At 45.6% G+C, this 12,123-nt stretch overlaps 1 protein-coding gene and 1 long non-coding RNA gene across 2 annotated transcripts; one reads left to right on the top strand and one right to left on the bottom strand.

Moving 5' to 3' along the window:
• Nucleotides 1-730: 730 nt before the first annotated feature.
• Nucleotides 731-9,826, top strand: LOC127336370 (uncharacterized). Its single transcript, XR_007873267.2, has 3 exons — nt 731-1,044; nt 9,341-9,535; nt 9,672-9,826. It is a non-coding gene; the product is annotated as an uncharacterized lncRNA (long non-coding RNA).
• On the bottom strand, nt 1,889-10,725 carry LOC127336367 (wall-associated receptor kinase 17-like). The gene is made up of 5 exons (XM_051363175.2): nt 9,735-10,725; nt 4,894-5,037; nt 4,274-4,297; nt 4,019-4,192; nt 1,889-3,275 (listed from the first exon to the last, which is right to left on the bottom strand). Exons 1-5 carry the CDS (start codon nt 10,675-10,677, stop codon nt 2,062-2,064), a joined length of 2,499 nt encoding a protein of 832 aa, XP_051219135.1. The 5' UTR covers nt 10,678-10,725; the 3' UTR covers nt 1,889-2,061.
• Between the last annotated feature and the right edge of the window lie 1,398 nt (nt 10,726-12,123).

Raw genomic sequence — 12,123 nt, 5'->3', positions numbered from 1 at the left:
GTTCTGTGTTAAAAAAAAACTTTCCATGGAGGACATACATGACTGACACGATGAAACACTTCCCGTTTTAGGCGGAGCTTGCTTTGGCACTCCGATATTAATTCATCTGGAACCTCTATTTAAGAACAAATGAAATATACCATTTTTTCTTTTTTCTTTTCCACAATTAGATAGTGGGCATAAATCTCATGATAAGTCCCGGAAGATTCATTTTGAACTCTAATAGGAACTTCTCTTGACCCAATGGTGTGTTGGAAATATAAGATCCCTAAGGTGCTTAAAAGTTGTGTACTCTCTCTATTTTCCTTAAGAGACTTGTGAGTTGGCCCAAAACATCTGGGAAGGTTTTTGATGCCTTACCACACATCGTTACCACCAACCATTTCACTCGAATTTGTAGCTTTGCTACCTTCGCAACTGGAGGCAATGAAGATTGCATGGACAGAAAGATACTGTGAGGGTTGAAAAAATCAAATAAGAAAAATTTCGCCTAGGGTAATATAATAACATTTTTCTCGCTTGGAACTTGGAAGTTGGAACAAACCAACATTTTCCTCCTCTTGGATTCCCCGAAGAAAGAAAAACATATCGCCTCCTTGGGCTTCACAAGTCCCTGGGTCACGGGCCTCAACTCCGTGACAGGCCTAAACTGAAGCTCAGCTACTAGTCGTGACAACTTCGTCTCTATTCCATTTCGGCCCGAAGCCCCTCAGTCCTTCCGCTTCTGCCATCTCCTGCTCCTCCTCTGTCACAACACAATGTGTGGCAGGGCAGGTCGCGTGCCTAAGCCAGCCGCGGCGCCCTTCCGGCAGCCGCAATGCCTCGACCGCCCTCCCCTTCTCGCCAGTGGTTTGCCCGACGCCATTGGACGGACTGGATTCCGGGTGGGCGACGAGGAAGCGGCTAGCCTCGGCCGTCGGCCACGACCGTGAAGCTCGGGAGATCGGCTCACCGTGCCGTCGCGGACCGAGACCCGGGGCGACAAAATGTAGCACCAAACAACGCGAATCCTGGGGTCGCCGTGCCTGGCGCCATGGCAGCAAGGTAAGGGTCTAGAACCCTAGGATTTTGATCCCTATGTTTTCACTATTGCTGTACAGTACTAGTACTCGTGCTTGACTGCTTGGTTTAAGCCCGATTCAGATCAAATTAGTCGATCATATCTATTTCGATTCACGCAATCTTGGTGCACCGTTCCCGTTTCAGTCATGTTCCTAGGGTGCCTTATCCCCCCTGATTTGTACTGAAATCTTGGAACAGTTTGGAGACGGATGCGCGATAGAATGCAGAGGCCAGGGTGGGTCGCTTGAATGGCAATATGTTAACAATCATGATATTTGGCTTGAAATATCGATCAAACTAGGAGGATCTAGTAACTTAGTTGGGGAAAGGAATTGTATTATTCGTAGCCTGCATACTTCCATCTAAGATTCAGGTGGACTATGCTTTAGGTCCCGTTTGGAGTAGGTGTAAACATTGTGTGGCCTTGCACCCATTCCAAACAGCCCCTAAAGTGGTAAAACTATACCCATGAAGCCATGGGCAGTGATCGGTATGTGTGGAAATCACCAACATATGTGTACACTAGAGTAACTGATTGTGTGTATAATGTCCATCCTTAAGCTAGGCATCAAGTGCTAATAAGAATTGGAATAATGCAAGCCAATGCATTAAATTCAAATCGCTGCATACTTTTTTCGCAACCATGGACAAACTGCACAACGAAAACCTAATCCTGAGTGGGGCTAACTAGGTGCGTGTGAGTAGGTTTTTACGGGCACTCCTCCTTCCACTGGTTTTGCATACATGTCGATGTCGGACAGGCGAGGGAGGTTTTTTAATGCTTGATTTAGATCAAAATGAATGAACAGTTGCCATACCATTCAAATTTGTAGATCTCAAAAGTAGAATTGGATCTGACCCCACAGTTGAGACAAGGATTTCTCCCGTTGTGATTGTTGACCTAAATAAGTAAATAGTGATTCCTCTGAGCTATACAACATTTCTGAATTATTACATTGCACATTGTCTGTGAGGTTACATGAAATATTATGAGAAGCGTCATCTTGGTGTGTGAGAAGAAGCTCTCATTTCAGCCTCCATGCTCAGTGTACTTCCTTCTGAGTAGTGCAGGCTGGAAATCGAGCTTGCCTTACATAGAAGGTGCTCTTGTTCATTGTTTTCTGGTACAGGTACATCGTTTCTTCTAATAGTTTTCTCCTTGGTGAATGACCTTCTTAGCTGATCTAAAACTGATGCCACCTCCTTCATAATGGGTCGTTCTTGTCCATTCATATTTAAACATCTCACAGAGAGCTGCGCAACTGCATAAAGTTGCTCTTCACCTGCTTCTGCCAAAATGTGGGGCTCTATCTCCTTAAGTAGCCGCTCTTCATTAAATAGAATCACCATATGCATGGCTAAGTTGCACGATTCCTCTGGCCTGCCGACAGAAATAGGCTTCTGCCTTGTCAAGAGCTCTGCAAGAACTACTCCAAAACTGTAGACATCACTCTTCTCTGTGAGCAATCCACTTTGGAAATATTCAGGATCAAGGTATCCTATTGTCCCTTGTATAAGGGTGGTAACATGAGTTTGATCAAATGGAACTGATCTTGATGCACCAAAGTCTGATATTTTAGCCACAAAGTTCTCGTCCAACAGTATGTTGCTTGATTTGATGTCTCTGTGAATGATTGGTATAGAAGATGTGGAGTGCAGGTAGGCAAGTGCTTCTGCTGTTTCTGCAGCTATCCTTAAGGTATCTTCCCATGTTAAGGAGACAAGTGCACTTTTGTTGTGAATGTGCTGGAAGAGTGTTCCATTGGGTATGAACTCATACACTAACAATGGAACTTGTGTCTCCAGACAGCATCCCAAAAGCTTGACAACATTTGGGTGATCGGTCTGTGATAAGAGTGTAATCTCATTGACAAACTGCTCCACCTGGCTCTCATCAAACACCCTAGACTTTTTTACGGCAACCACAACCTCATATTGAAGAATACCCTTATACACTGTCCCATATGCACCTCGGCCAAGGATTCGTGTCTCACTATAATTGTTAGTAGCAGTCTTGAGCTCTTCCGCACTGAATATCCTTGCTGATGAGTCCTTTTCTTGAGATGTGATTGCTGAAAATCTCTGCTGCAACAGTAAGCCTCCATTCTTACGGAATAACTCAGCTCTGTTTCTTTGCACATTTCTTCTCTTCATGCCCCAGTAGTAGCACATAGATGTGGTAGTAATTGTAACCACAAGGGCAAGGCCAATACCTGCAAATATTGGATGAAAGTCTTCGTTCACATGTGAAAGTAACATGTAAACAATGCTGACAGGTGCTGAGTTACTTCTGACTACGCTCATGAAGATGCAATACTGACCTATCTCTTTTAACATTAGCGAAGATGTGTTTTCCAGGTAGCCTTCTTGTGTGGTCATAAATCATGAACACTCTATATGCATACTTGTGTAATGCTTAATGCCTGGTGTTCCCTGGTTATCCATATATAAGCCATCTTAAGATCAATATATAGGGACACAGATGTTGGGAGCTCAGGTTACCCTACCCTACACACTTTATTAGAAAATATTGTGTTTGCAAGTTTTTCTCAGAAAAAAAAATGCATGTAGATGTCTAATACTCTATGCACATACGAATTTGGTGAAAAGAAGTTATTTTGTGGTTTGCACTCAAATGAGAAGGGTGAGGGCTAAAAGGACAATTTGCATACACCAAAATTTTATTTTATAACTCTAAATTGCGAAAAAAGGTTGCATGAAATTTTGCAGATGCAGTGTTCACATATCTGCTTGTGTGAGTTTTCTCCACAGATTTTTTTGACTATTTTTCTTGGGCCAGGTACGAATTAGCGTACATATAAATGCTCTATACTACTGTACATCAGTACAGGAGCATTGCCTAACTGCTATACTTGGGAATTGCCTCACTAGAATAGGAAGTAAAAGAAAAAGATAATGATCAAATTTACTATGCCAAATGTGTGGAGTAAGTTACCCAAAGCAGTATTTATAGGGAAGTGGTTGTTTTCGTTTTGACAGCCACTTCCCGTTTTCTGGCCATCACCATTCATGCCTAGAGGGCAATTGCACACAACAGCCCCTTGCGCATCACTGCAATATTTCAAGTACGTGCAGGGGTTCTTTTCAGGATGATTGCACACATCCAAACCTAATAGATAGCCATAGATCGTCAGTAAAACTAATTAATCCTCTTGTGGGACCGGTTAGCAAAAAGTATTTTTTATCATACCTTGTGGTTGTTGAATAGGGGAACCTGCATTCGAAGAGAATGGTGATTATTAGATCTTCTGACAGTACTAACTGTAACCTGGAAATATCCATGGCTATATCAGTCTTGTCGCTTTAGAAACTAAAGTACTTCTACCATATGATAGACATATTTTATAATATATACCTACAGCTTGGAGTCATGAAAGTTTGCTTAAGAAAATGTGAAAGGTAGAAGTAAATTGGATAGGATAGGATGGCTGCTAGATGGTACTCTATGTGTTTTCTTTTTGATATTAGTTTAGGATGCATACAATCAACTTTTAAAAATCTGCAGCTAATATGCACGAAACTATTTGGATTCATGCGCAAATGTGATAAGTACATTTGTCAGAGATACTTTTAGTTCCCTAACTCTTATAAAAGATAATGGTCAAAAGTAATACATTGGAGACTGCATCCATGTCCAAAACATGTAAAAAGAAACAGTGATAGTGCATAACAGTAGCTGAGTTGTAGCTTTTGATACTGTGTGAATTGTTAAGTACATTCAGGCCATATACCTTTAGGGTGGTTTTTCTAAATACAAAGTTAGACATTTTATATTTAACTGTCAAATGTTCCTAGACATTAAGACATTACCAAATGGAACATTGCAGCCTGTCCCTGCCCTGTGGCCGTCACCGGTGTAGTTCTGGGGACATGAGCAAGTAAAACCTCCTTTGGTGTTGTTGCAGAGTTCTGGATAGGTGCAATCATTGTTGTCGTTCCGGCATTCGTTGATATCTAAACCAGCATTGAAACACTTCATTTCAGAAATCAGAGAGGCATATTTCTATTCATAAAAGCAGGTACAATTTTCTCTGTTGTTCTGTACAAGTGACAATTGAACTAGTGACCTATTCACCATAATCATTCTTGAACTAGTGACCTATTCACCATAATCATTCTTTCGACAAACCAGACTGTAATTAATTGACATGTCTTTTTACTTCACCTTCATTCCAAAGAAAATCGGACATCTGAAAGGTCATAGCCTAAACGCCCCCTTTAGGGAACTTGATGGAAGCACATAAGAAGGAATAATAGCAACAAAAATTGCAGAAGGCTTTTCTCCTCTACCAACAAGCAAATTCCATGGCATATGAGGTTTCCACATGCACCCACAAGCAGGCACAAGTATTCATTTCATTATTGTCATTGTTATTTTCCTCTGGTAACATAGTGTCAAGTTTAGCGTTCTTATTGGATTCAAAGATATCATTTGGGTGATTTCTTTTTCAATAAAGGGAATATATTAATATCACGAAGATACCAATTACACCCAATCTATGCAACAACATAATACCCTAATGGTAGTATGGATGCACACATCCAAAAAAAAAGGAAAAAAAAAGAAATAAAAGTACCACTGCGGTATTCCAACCCTAGCAGCAACAATACAACCACCACTTAGACAACACCTAAACTCCGGCTCTCCAAAATCGATGCCTCCAAGAAGGAAACAGTGCACAAGCGCCATCGTCGTCCGATCAAAGATGTTAGCTTTTCACCATGAAGATAGTCTGATAGTGCCCGCTCTCAATAACAATATCTTCAACAAGGCCACTATTAGGCACAACCAATTGAGGCAGACCTTGGATTTTCACCCTGAAAGATAAGACTCTGATCACTTCATCGTCTCCTCGACTCCGATCCTTCAACCGCGATTCATCAGCGCCGCAAATTTGGGAAAGCGATGTTGTTAGGAGTAATCTTGTCAATGTAGTTGGCTAGCAGAAGGAGCTAGCTTAGTTATGAAGTATCCAGGGTTTGTAGAGAGAAATCTAGAATTAGGAATGTTCTAGAGTGAGACATTTAGTAGTATGAAATATCTAGAGCTTGTAGAGTATTCTAGAAATATGGTGTAGGGTTTGGATTGTGCCACATGTCAACAATCTAAAGGGTCATGTACAAGTATAAATAGTGGTACCACCCCTCCCATGCAAGTAAGCTTGGTACAATAAAGATATATCTTACAAACCTTCCTACTAGTAGAAGCCATGTGTGTACTTGCGTGTGAAGCACAAGCTTCCTAGTAGTATAAGCCCTGCGTGTGTACGTGTGTGTGAAGCACGTCAAAACAGAGCTGTGTGTGAAGCACATCTGTTTAGCTGGAGAGGGAGTTATAGGTGAGAGCTAGTAGATAGCATAGCCCAACAATTGGTATCAGAGCTTCAAGATCCGAGGCGGTGGCGACAGACTCCATGCGAGGTGGAGTACGACGACACAAGGTGGAGCTCCCCGTCGGTGTCACTCCGCTAGCAGTTGGCGGTGTGATGCCACTAGAAGGAGATGACAGTGTGATAATACCGCTAGGTGCCGATAGAGATGGTGTGATGCCATCATCATTATGGAGAGTTGGTGCGAAGCCAACAAAATGCTGCGGCATGAAGCTTTGGCAAGGCAACATGGTGAAGGTGTTGCAAGGGTGTCATCAGCGACAAGATGGTGGTGTGATGCTATCATCTTCAGGAGGATCGGTGCGATGCCGACGGCGTGGTGTGATGCCATAGTCATCATGGAGAGAGTTGGTGTGAAGCCAAAAAATGTTGCAGTGTGATGCTATTGTCATCATGAAGAGAGTTGGTGTGAAGCCAAAAAAATGTTGCAGTGTGATGCTGGAGCAAGATGCCGTGGGGACCGGCACTTTGAGGGTGTCATCCAGGACAAGATGAAATCGGAGTGTGCATAGGCGGTGGTGTGATACCATCATCGTAGAGGGCGTCGGTGTGAGGTCGACCACAACGGTGTGATGTCGTTGCCTCAAGAAAAGTTGGTGTGAAGCCAATGATGGTGGTGTGATGCCATTGTCAAGTGAAAGAGTCGGTGTGAGGTTGAGCCTATGCTATTGGCTCATGGAAGGTCGGTGTGAAACCAAATCAGTGGTGTGATGCCATTTTATATGGAGTCAGTGTGAGGCTGATAAGCAAGGTGTGACGTCAAGCTTGACGTGAGGCGGTGCGAGGCCGTCACAAGATAAAGTGCATGGTCCAGGTGATCTGAATTAGGGGATATAATTGATATGGCAAGATTACGGGGGAGATTGCTAGGAGTAATCTTGTCAATGTAGTTGACTAGCAGAAGGAGCTAGCTTAGTCATGAAGTATCTAAGGTTTGTAAAGAAAAAACTAGAATTAGGAATATTCTAGAGTGAGATATTTAGTAGTGTGAAATATCTAGAGCTTGTAGGGTATTCTAGAAATATGGTGTAGGGTTTGGATTATGCCACATGGCAACAATCTTAAATGTCATGTATAAGTATAAATAGGGGTACCACCCCTCCCATGCAAGTAAGCTTGGTACACTTGAGATATCTAACAAAGCTTCCTATAGAAGCCATGTGTGTACTTGTGCGTGTGAAGCACAAGCTTTCTAGTAGTATAAGCCCTGCGTGTGTACGTGTGTGAAGCACATCAAAACCAAAACAAAGTTGTGTGTGAAGCACATCTGTTTAGCTAGAGAGGGAGTCATGGGTGAGAGCTAGTAGATAGCATAGCCCCAACAGATGCGTCGATGTGGATGTTGCGTGTCCGGCCGTGCATGCAGCGGGCTCACTTGGAAGCGACTCGACGGCAGAAGGCTGATCGGCGGCATCGTTTGTCATCAAGACCGTCGCTGACCAGTGCGCCCGCTGCCTCAACTTCTTGTCGTCTTAGCTTCTATGCCAGCATTGATGGCCATCAGTACTTAAGCAACGGTTGTGCCCACATTTTCTCCCCCACTCCGACCGCCGCCACCATTGCCAGTTCTGCATGCACGATCTCGCCCACGATGAAGCTGCCCCGCTGGATGAAGAAAACCGCCAACGACCACGAGGCTGGTTCCTCGTTGGCCGGCGGCGCCAGGACTCTCCGCCCCGGCGGAACCTTGCGCGCGCCCGCCTCAACCCCCGCAGCCACATCTCTTTGTAGGTCCGCAGGCAGCGGCGGTGCAGGCTCCTCCATAGTGTCAGGGCCGCAACTGGCGGTATGTGCCAGGCGGTGGGCGCAGGGCGACCCCTGCCGCCACCGTGACGTCTCCCTCCCGCATGGGTGGCACCTCAACAGGGCAGGCTCTCTGTTCCGCCTCCTCCTACGGATAGGCAAGCCTTGCGCGAGGAGATGCACCGGCGGATCGAGTGGCTGCCGCCAGCGATGCAGCATGAGGCGGTGTACCATCGAGAAGATTTCTGGCGCGCCTTCCTCGCCTGGGAGCACGAGGCGCGCCGGATGATCCGCAATCGCCGGAGTTTCATGCCCGGCGACGATGCTACCGAAAGCAAAGGCGAGGTCTTCTACGACTAGGAGGACGACGAGATGGAGGACGTGACTCCAGCCGCCATCAAGCTGGAGGCGCTCGTCCCCAAGGGCTATGATGAGGATGCGGCCATGGCCGCCGCCCTAGAAGCATCCAAGGCCGACGAGGAGGCGGCTAGAGGATGTCGTCCAGCTCTCGCAAATGGTGGTGGAGCATGTAGCCTTGCTGCCGCCGCCGCCACCGCTTCTGCCGCACGCGCCACCATAGGCCGCGTGGAACGGCCGGGAGGTTCCACTGCCTCCTCCGTATGCGCCACCGGCAACACCACCGCAGTACACACCGTCTCCTCAGTACACGCCTCCTCCTCTGCACTACGCGCTGCCTCCTCTGCAATATGCGCCCCCGCCCTTCGTCAACCTCGTCTCTGACGACGAAGAAGACAGCATCCATTGACTTTAGTTTAGAGTTTACTTTTAAACTATGTAAAATATGTTTGAATCAATAAAATTTTAATCAAGTTTTCACGCGCTGTGTCTCCTGTGCGCGGGCCAACTAGCCAGCGGACCAAATGGGCCGCGCTGCTGCGCGCAGTGTCCGGGCCGGCTGGACCGCGAGACATTCGTGGACCAACCCAAACGGACATAAACAGACTGTTTGGGTCGCCGATTTGGGTCGGCCCGCTGGAGATGCGCTTAGTGTTTTAGAGTAAATGGCATGATGGTGGATAATTGATAAGAAAAAATATCTTCAAATGTGCTATTCAGCTGCTGTCTGGTGTACGTAGGAAGTGAGAATTTCTATTCCTTTTCAGGATTACAGATGGATGTATATAAAGATTATATGAATGGCGATTCTTGGAGCAGTGGATTCATGCACGATATTGATTGATACGACAGTGGCTTTATCTCCGTAGCTGATCTAAGAAAACACTTTTGCAGTTCAGCTTTTCTTGCCTAGATTTCAGTCTCTTCATCAGCTTGTGCTGACAAAGATAAAATGGAACCAGGTGATTGCCCAGTTTTTCTGAAAAAAACTTATTTGTTAACCTACTTAGGCTAAACTACAAGATCTTAGGTGAAGACCAACTATTTCTTAGACAATTGTGAATTCTAACTATTGTGTCCTTTCATATGAAATTGCAGGTTTTATTCAAGATTGTAGGTCATGGATATATATATATCTATGGTGGATAAAGAAATATTTACCTGCACATCCATTCTCAATGTATGGATTCCCACTGTATCCCGCATTGCACTTGCAGAGATAGCCCGCTCCACGGGGTGCATCGATACATCCACTCATATTGTTGCAGTACAGCGACCCCATATTGTAGGCCTGGTCGCATGTGCCACCCCCAATTGCCCAATCCAAGATCATCCTGCGGTCTCTAGATGGCAACAGCAGGTCCTTCAGCGGCCTCTGCCCACTGTCTGTGCCATCCATGAAGTCTAAATCGTCTTGGTGAAGGAAGAAGGCAGCGCTGCAATTGCCATTCTCGTTGCCAGTGACTTGACCTGATGTCTTGTCGAGCGTCAAGGTGAACTCTTGAGGGGCGTCCATTGGCACGGGGGCTTCGCAGCAGGCTACACCGTAAAGGCAATTGACGGCATTAGAGTTCCCATTGCACCAGGAGGAGCAGCTGGTTTGCCGAGGGTTGTCACCAAGCACCGAGTCACTGAAGTTCGCAACTAGCTTGTAGTTGCATCCAGTGGCCACCAGCCTATTGTTCTTGGAGAAGGAGAACGGTGTCCCTTGCAAGCTAAAATTGCCGGTTCCAGTGGTTTGCGTTGACTTCCCGCTGCGGTCATAGCACACTTGGCGGATTGCCCCGGCGAAGATGACAACAAAGCCTCCGTCGAGTGACACATCCTGTATTTTGTAGCTATTGTTGCCGACCTGCAGCATGGCTTCATTCTTTTGGCTGCATGTTACCTCGAAGCCGGGTAGGGAGCCTCTGGCACCAAATGGATGCGGAACATTCTTGCACGTTATGTTCCGCTTCAGCTCCAGCGGCGACTGTGGCGACAACGCCAGTCCCCGCGAGAGTGCTCCCTGGGGCATCACTGATAAGAGGAAGAGCACGAGCGGGCGTAGCTGCCATCCAGCCACGGCAAACGCACCTCGTCTGCTCCATCTTCCGCAAGACATGACGTCTCTTCCTCTCTTGCTTGTGCACGGGCACGGTGAGCTTGCTATGCTTTGTTCGAATGTCGACCTTTCATTTAGTTTTCCTGGTATTTATGGCCTCACGTTCCCTTGGAGATTTTGTGAAAAAACCCTCAACTTATGTGTACGATGCAGAACAAACAGACTTCTCCCGGTCTTCTTCCCTCCTGATTCATGCCCGACTTCCTTTGTAATTAGAATTTATACCCTTGCCTTTTTGAATGTGGGCGAATCATGCGTATAGTTTGATGGTTCATCTCTCAGGTTCCCTGCTTCTGAATAATTTCGTTCTGCGTGCGCTGTTATGCAATTTTACAGTCTTCTAAAAAGGTCATTGTCACTCAGGAAGGAAATGGAGTCATTTGTAAATTGTACCCCAGCCACGGGTATGATCGGCCCGGTTTGTCCAAGTCAACTAGTCAATGCACAATGTTGGAACGGACGCCAATTTTCCATCCAGTGGGTCTACCAGACTTACTATAAGCAGGAGGTGACAACTGAGAAAAAGATGGCACCCGCAACATCATGTCATTAACTCATTATTCAGGTCTACCGTTCGTCACGGGGCTCGTCGCTTACTTGGAGATGCTTCGGAGAAGGGATGCTCTCTCATCAGCAGATCAGTCATCATCAGTGGGTCGCAGAACCTGTGGAAAATGGCTTGACCGACGACACGCATCTACGTGTACACGCCGCTACGGCGCATCACAACGATCAAGTCACTAGTGCGTCTCTTTGACAAACGCCAATACCACAAGCGAAGACTGAATGCCAGTGAAAAGACGTAAATGGACGCTAGAAATAAACCGACGGATTTTGCAAAGTTTGTTGGAGTTACGCGTATGAAGATCCAGTTGTACTCGAACTCGTCGTATATAACGGTATAAAGCCTTTCATAATGGATTGGCGCTTAGCATGTGTTAGATTATACAAGCATATTTAACCACACACATCAGACTAAGCACATGCATCAGATCTGAACATGAAACAAGTAGCATTATAAGGTAGGAGAGGAAAAACACGTACATCGTAATTGAAAAGATCGCACCAGCAGCACCACCATGGAAATTGTTGATGTCGCTCATGGTATAGTTGGATTTATCGAGAAAGCAGTCGAACCGGTGAAGAAAAGCACGAACAACAACGAGATCACGTAAGCAAAATACCTAAAATATGACGCTAAGAAATACACATTGTGAAAAGTCTAAGAATTCAGCGTGCAAGACTTGATGCAATTGCAGTTGCCGTGGGGCACCAGGCTATCGAACATGGGCGTGTTAAAACATTGGGCAAGTCTTGTGGTTCATTTTTAATAAATTTCAAATCTCATGTGTGTCGCAGTACATGTTGGTGGGAGCTTATCTGAGTAACAATAGTGGGGCTGTTTTTGCTCAAAACAAAAAAGTTGGGGCTGCTAACCTTAATTCC

The sequence above is a fragment of the Lolium perenne genome, chromosome 2 (assembly GCF_019359855.2).
Source record: "Lolium perenne isolate Kyuss_39 chromosome 2, Kyuss_2.0, whole genome shotgun sequence".
Classification (NCBI taxonomy): Eukaryota; Viridiplantae; Streptophyta; class Magnoliopsida; order Poales; family Poaceae; genus Lolium; species Lolium perenne.
Note: the sequence above shows the minus strand (reverse complement) of the source record. Positions and strands in the feature narration are given on the sequence as shown.

What these genes read in the sequence shown, in the direction of transcription:
- LOC127336367 (XM_051363175.2), bottom strand. Translation starts at nt 10,677, where the DNA reads ATGTCTTGCGGAAGATGGAGCAGACGAGGTGCGTTTGCCGTGGCTGGA. An exon ending in CATTGAGAATGGATGTGCAG is followed by an intron (nt 5,038 to 9,734) that starts GTAAATATTTCT and finishes ATGCTGGTTTAG; the next exon opens with ATATCAACGAATGCCGGAAC. An exon ending in CCCTATAAATACTGCTTTGG is followed by an intron (nt 3,276 to 4,018) that starts GTAACTTACTCC and finishes CAATATTTGCAG; the next exon opens with GTATTGGCCTTGCCCTTGTG.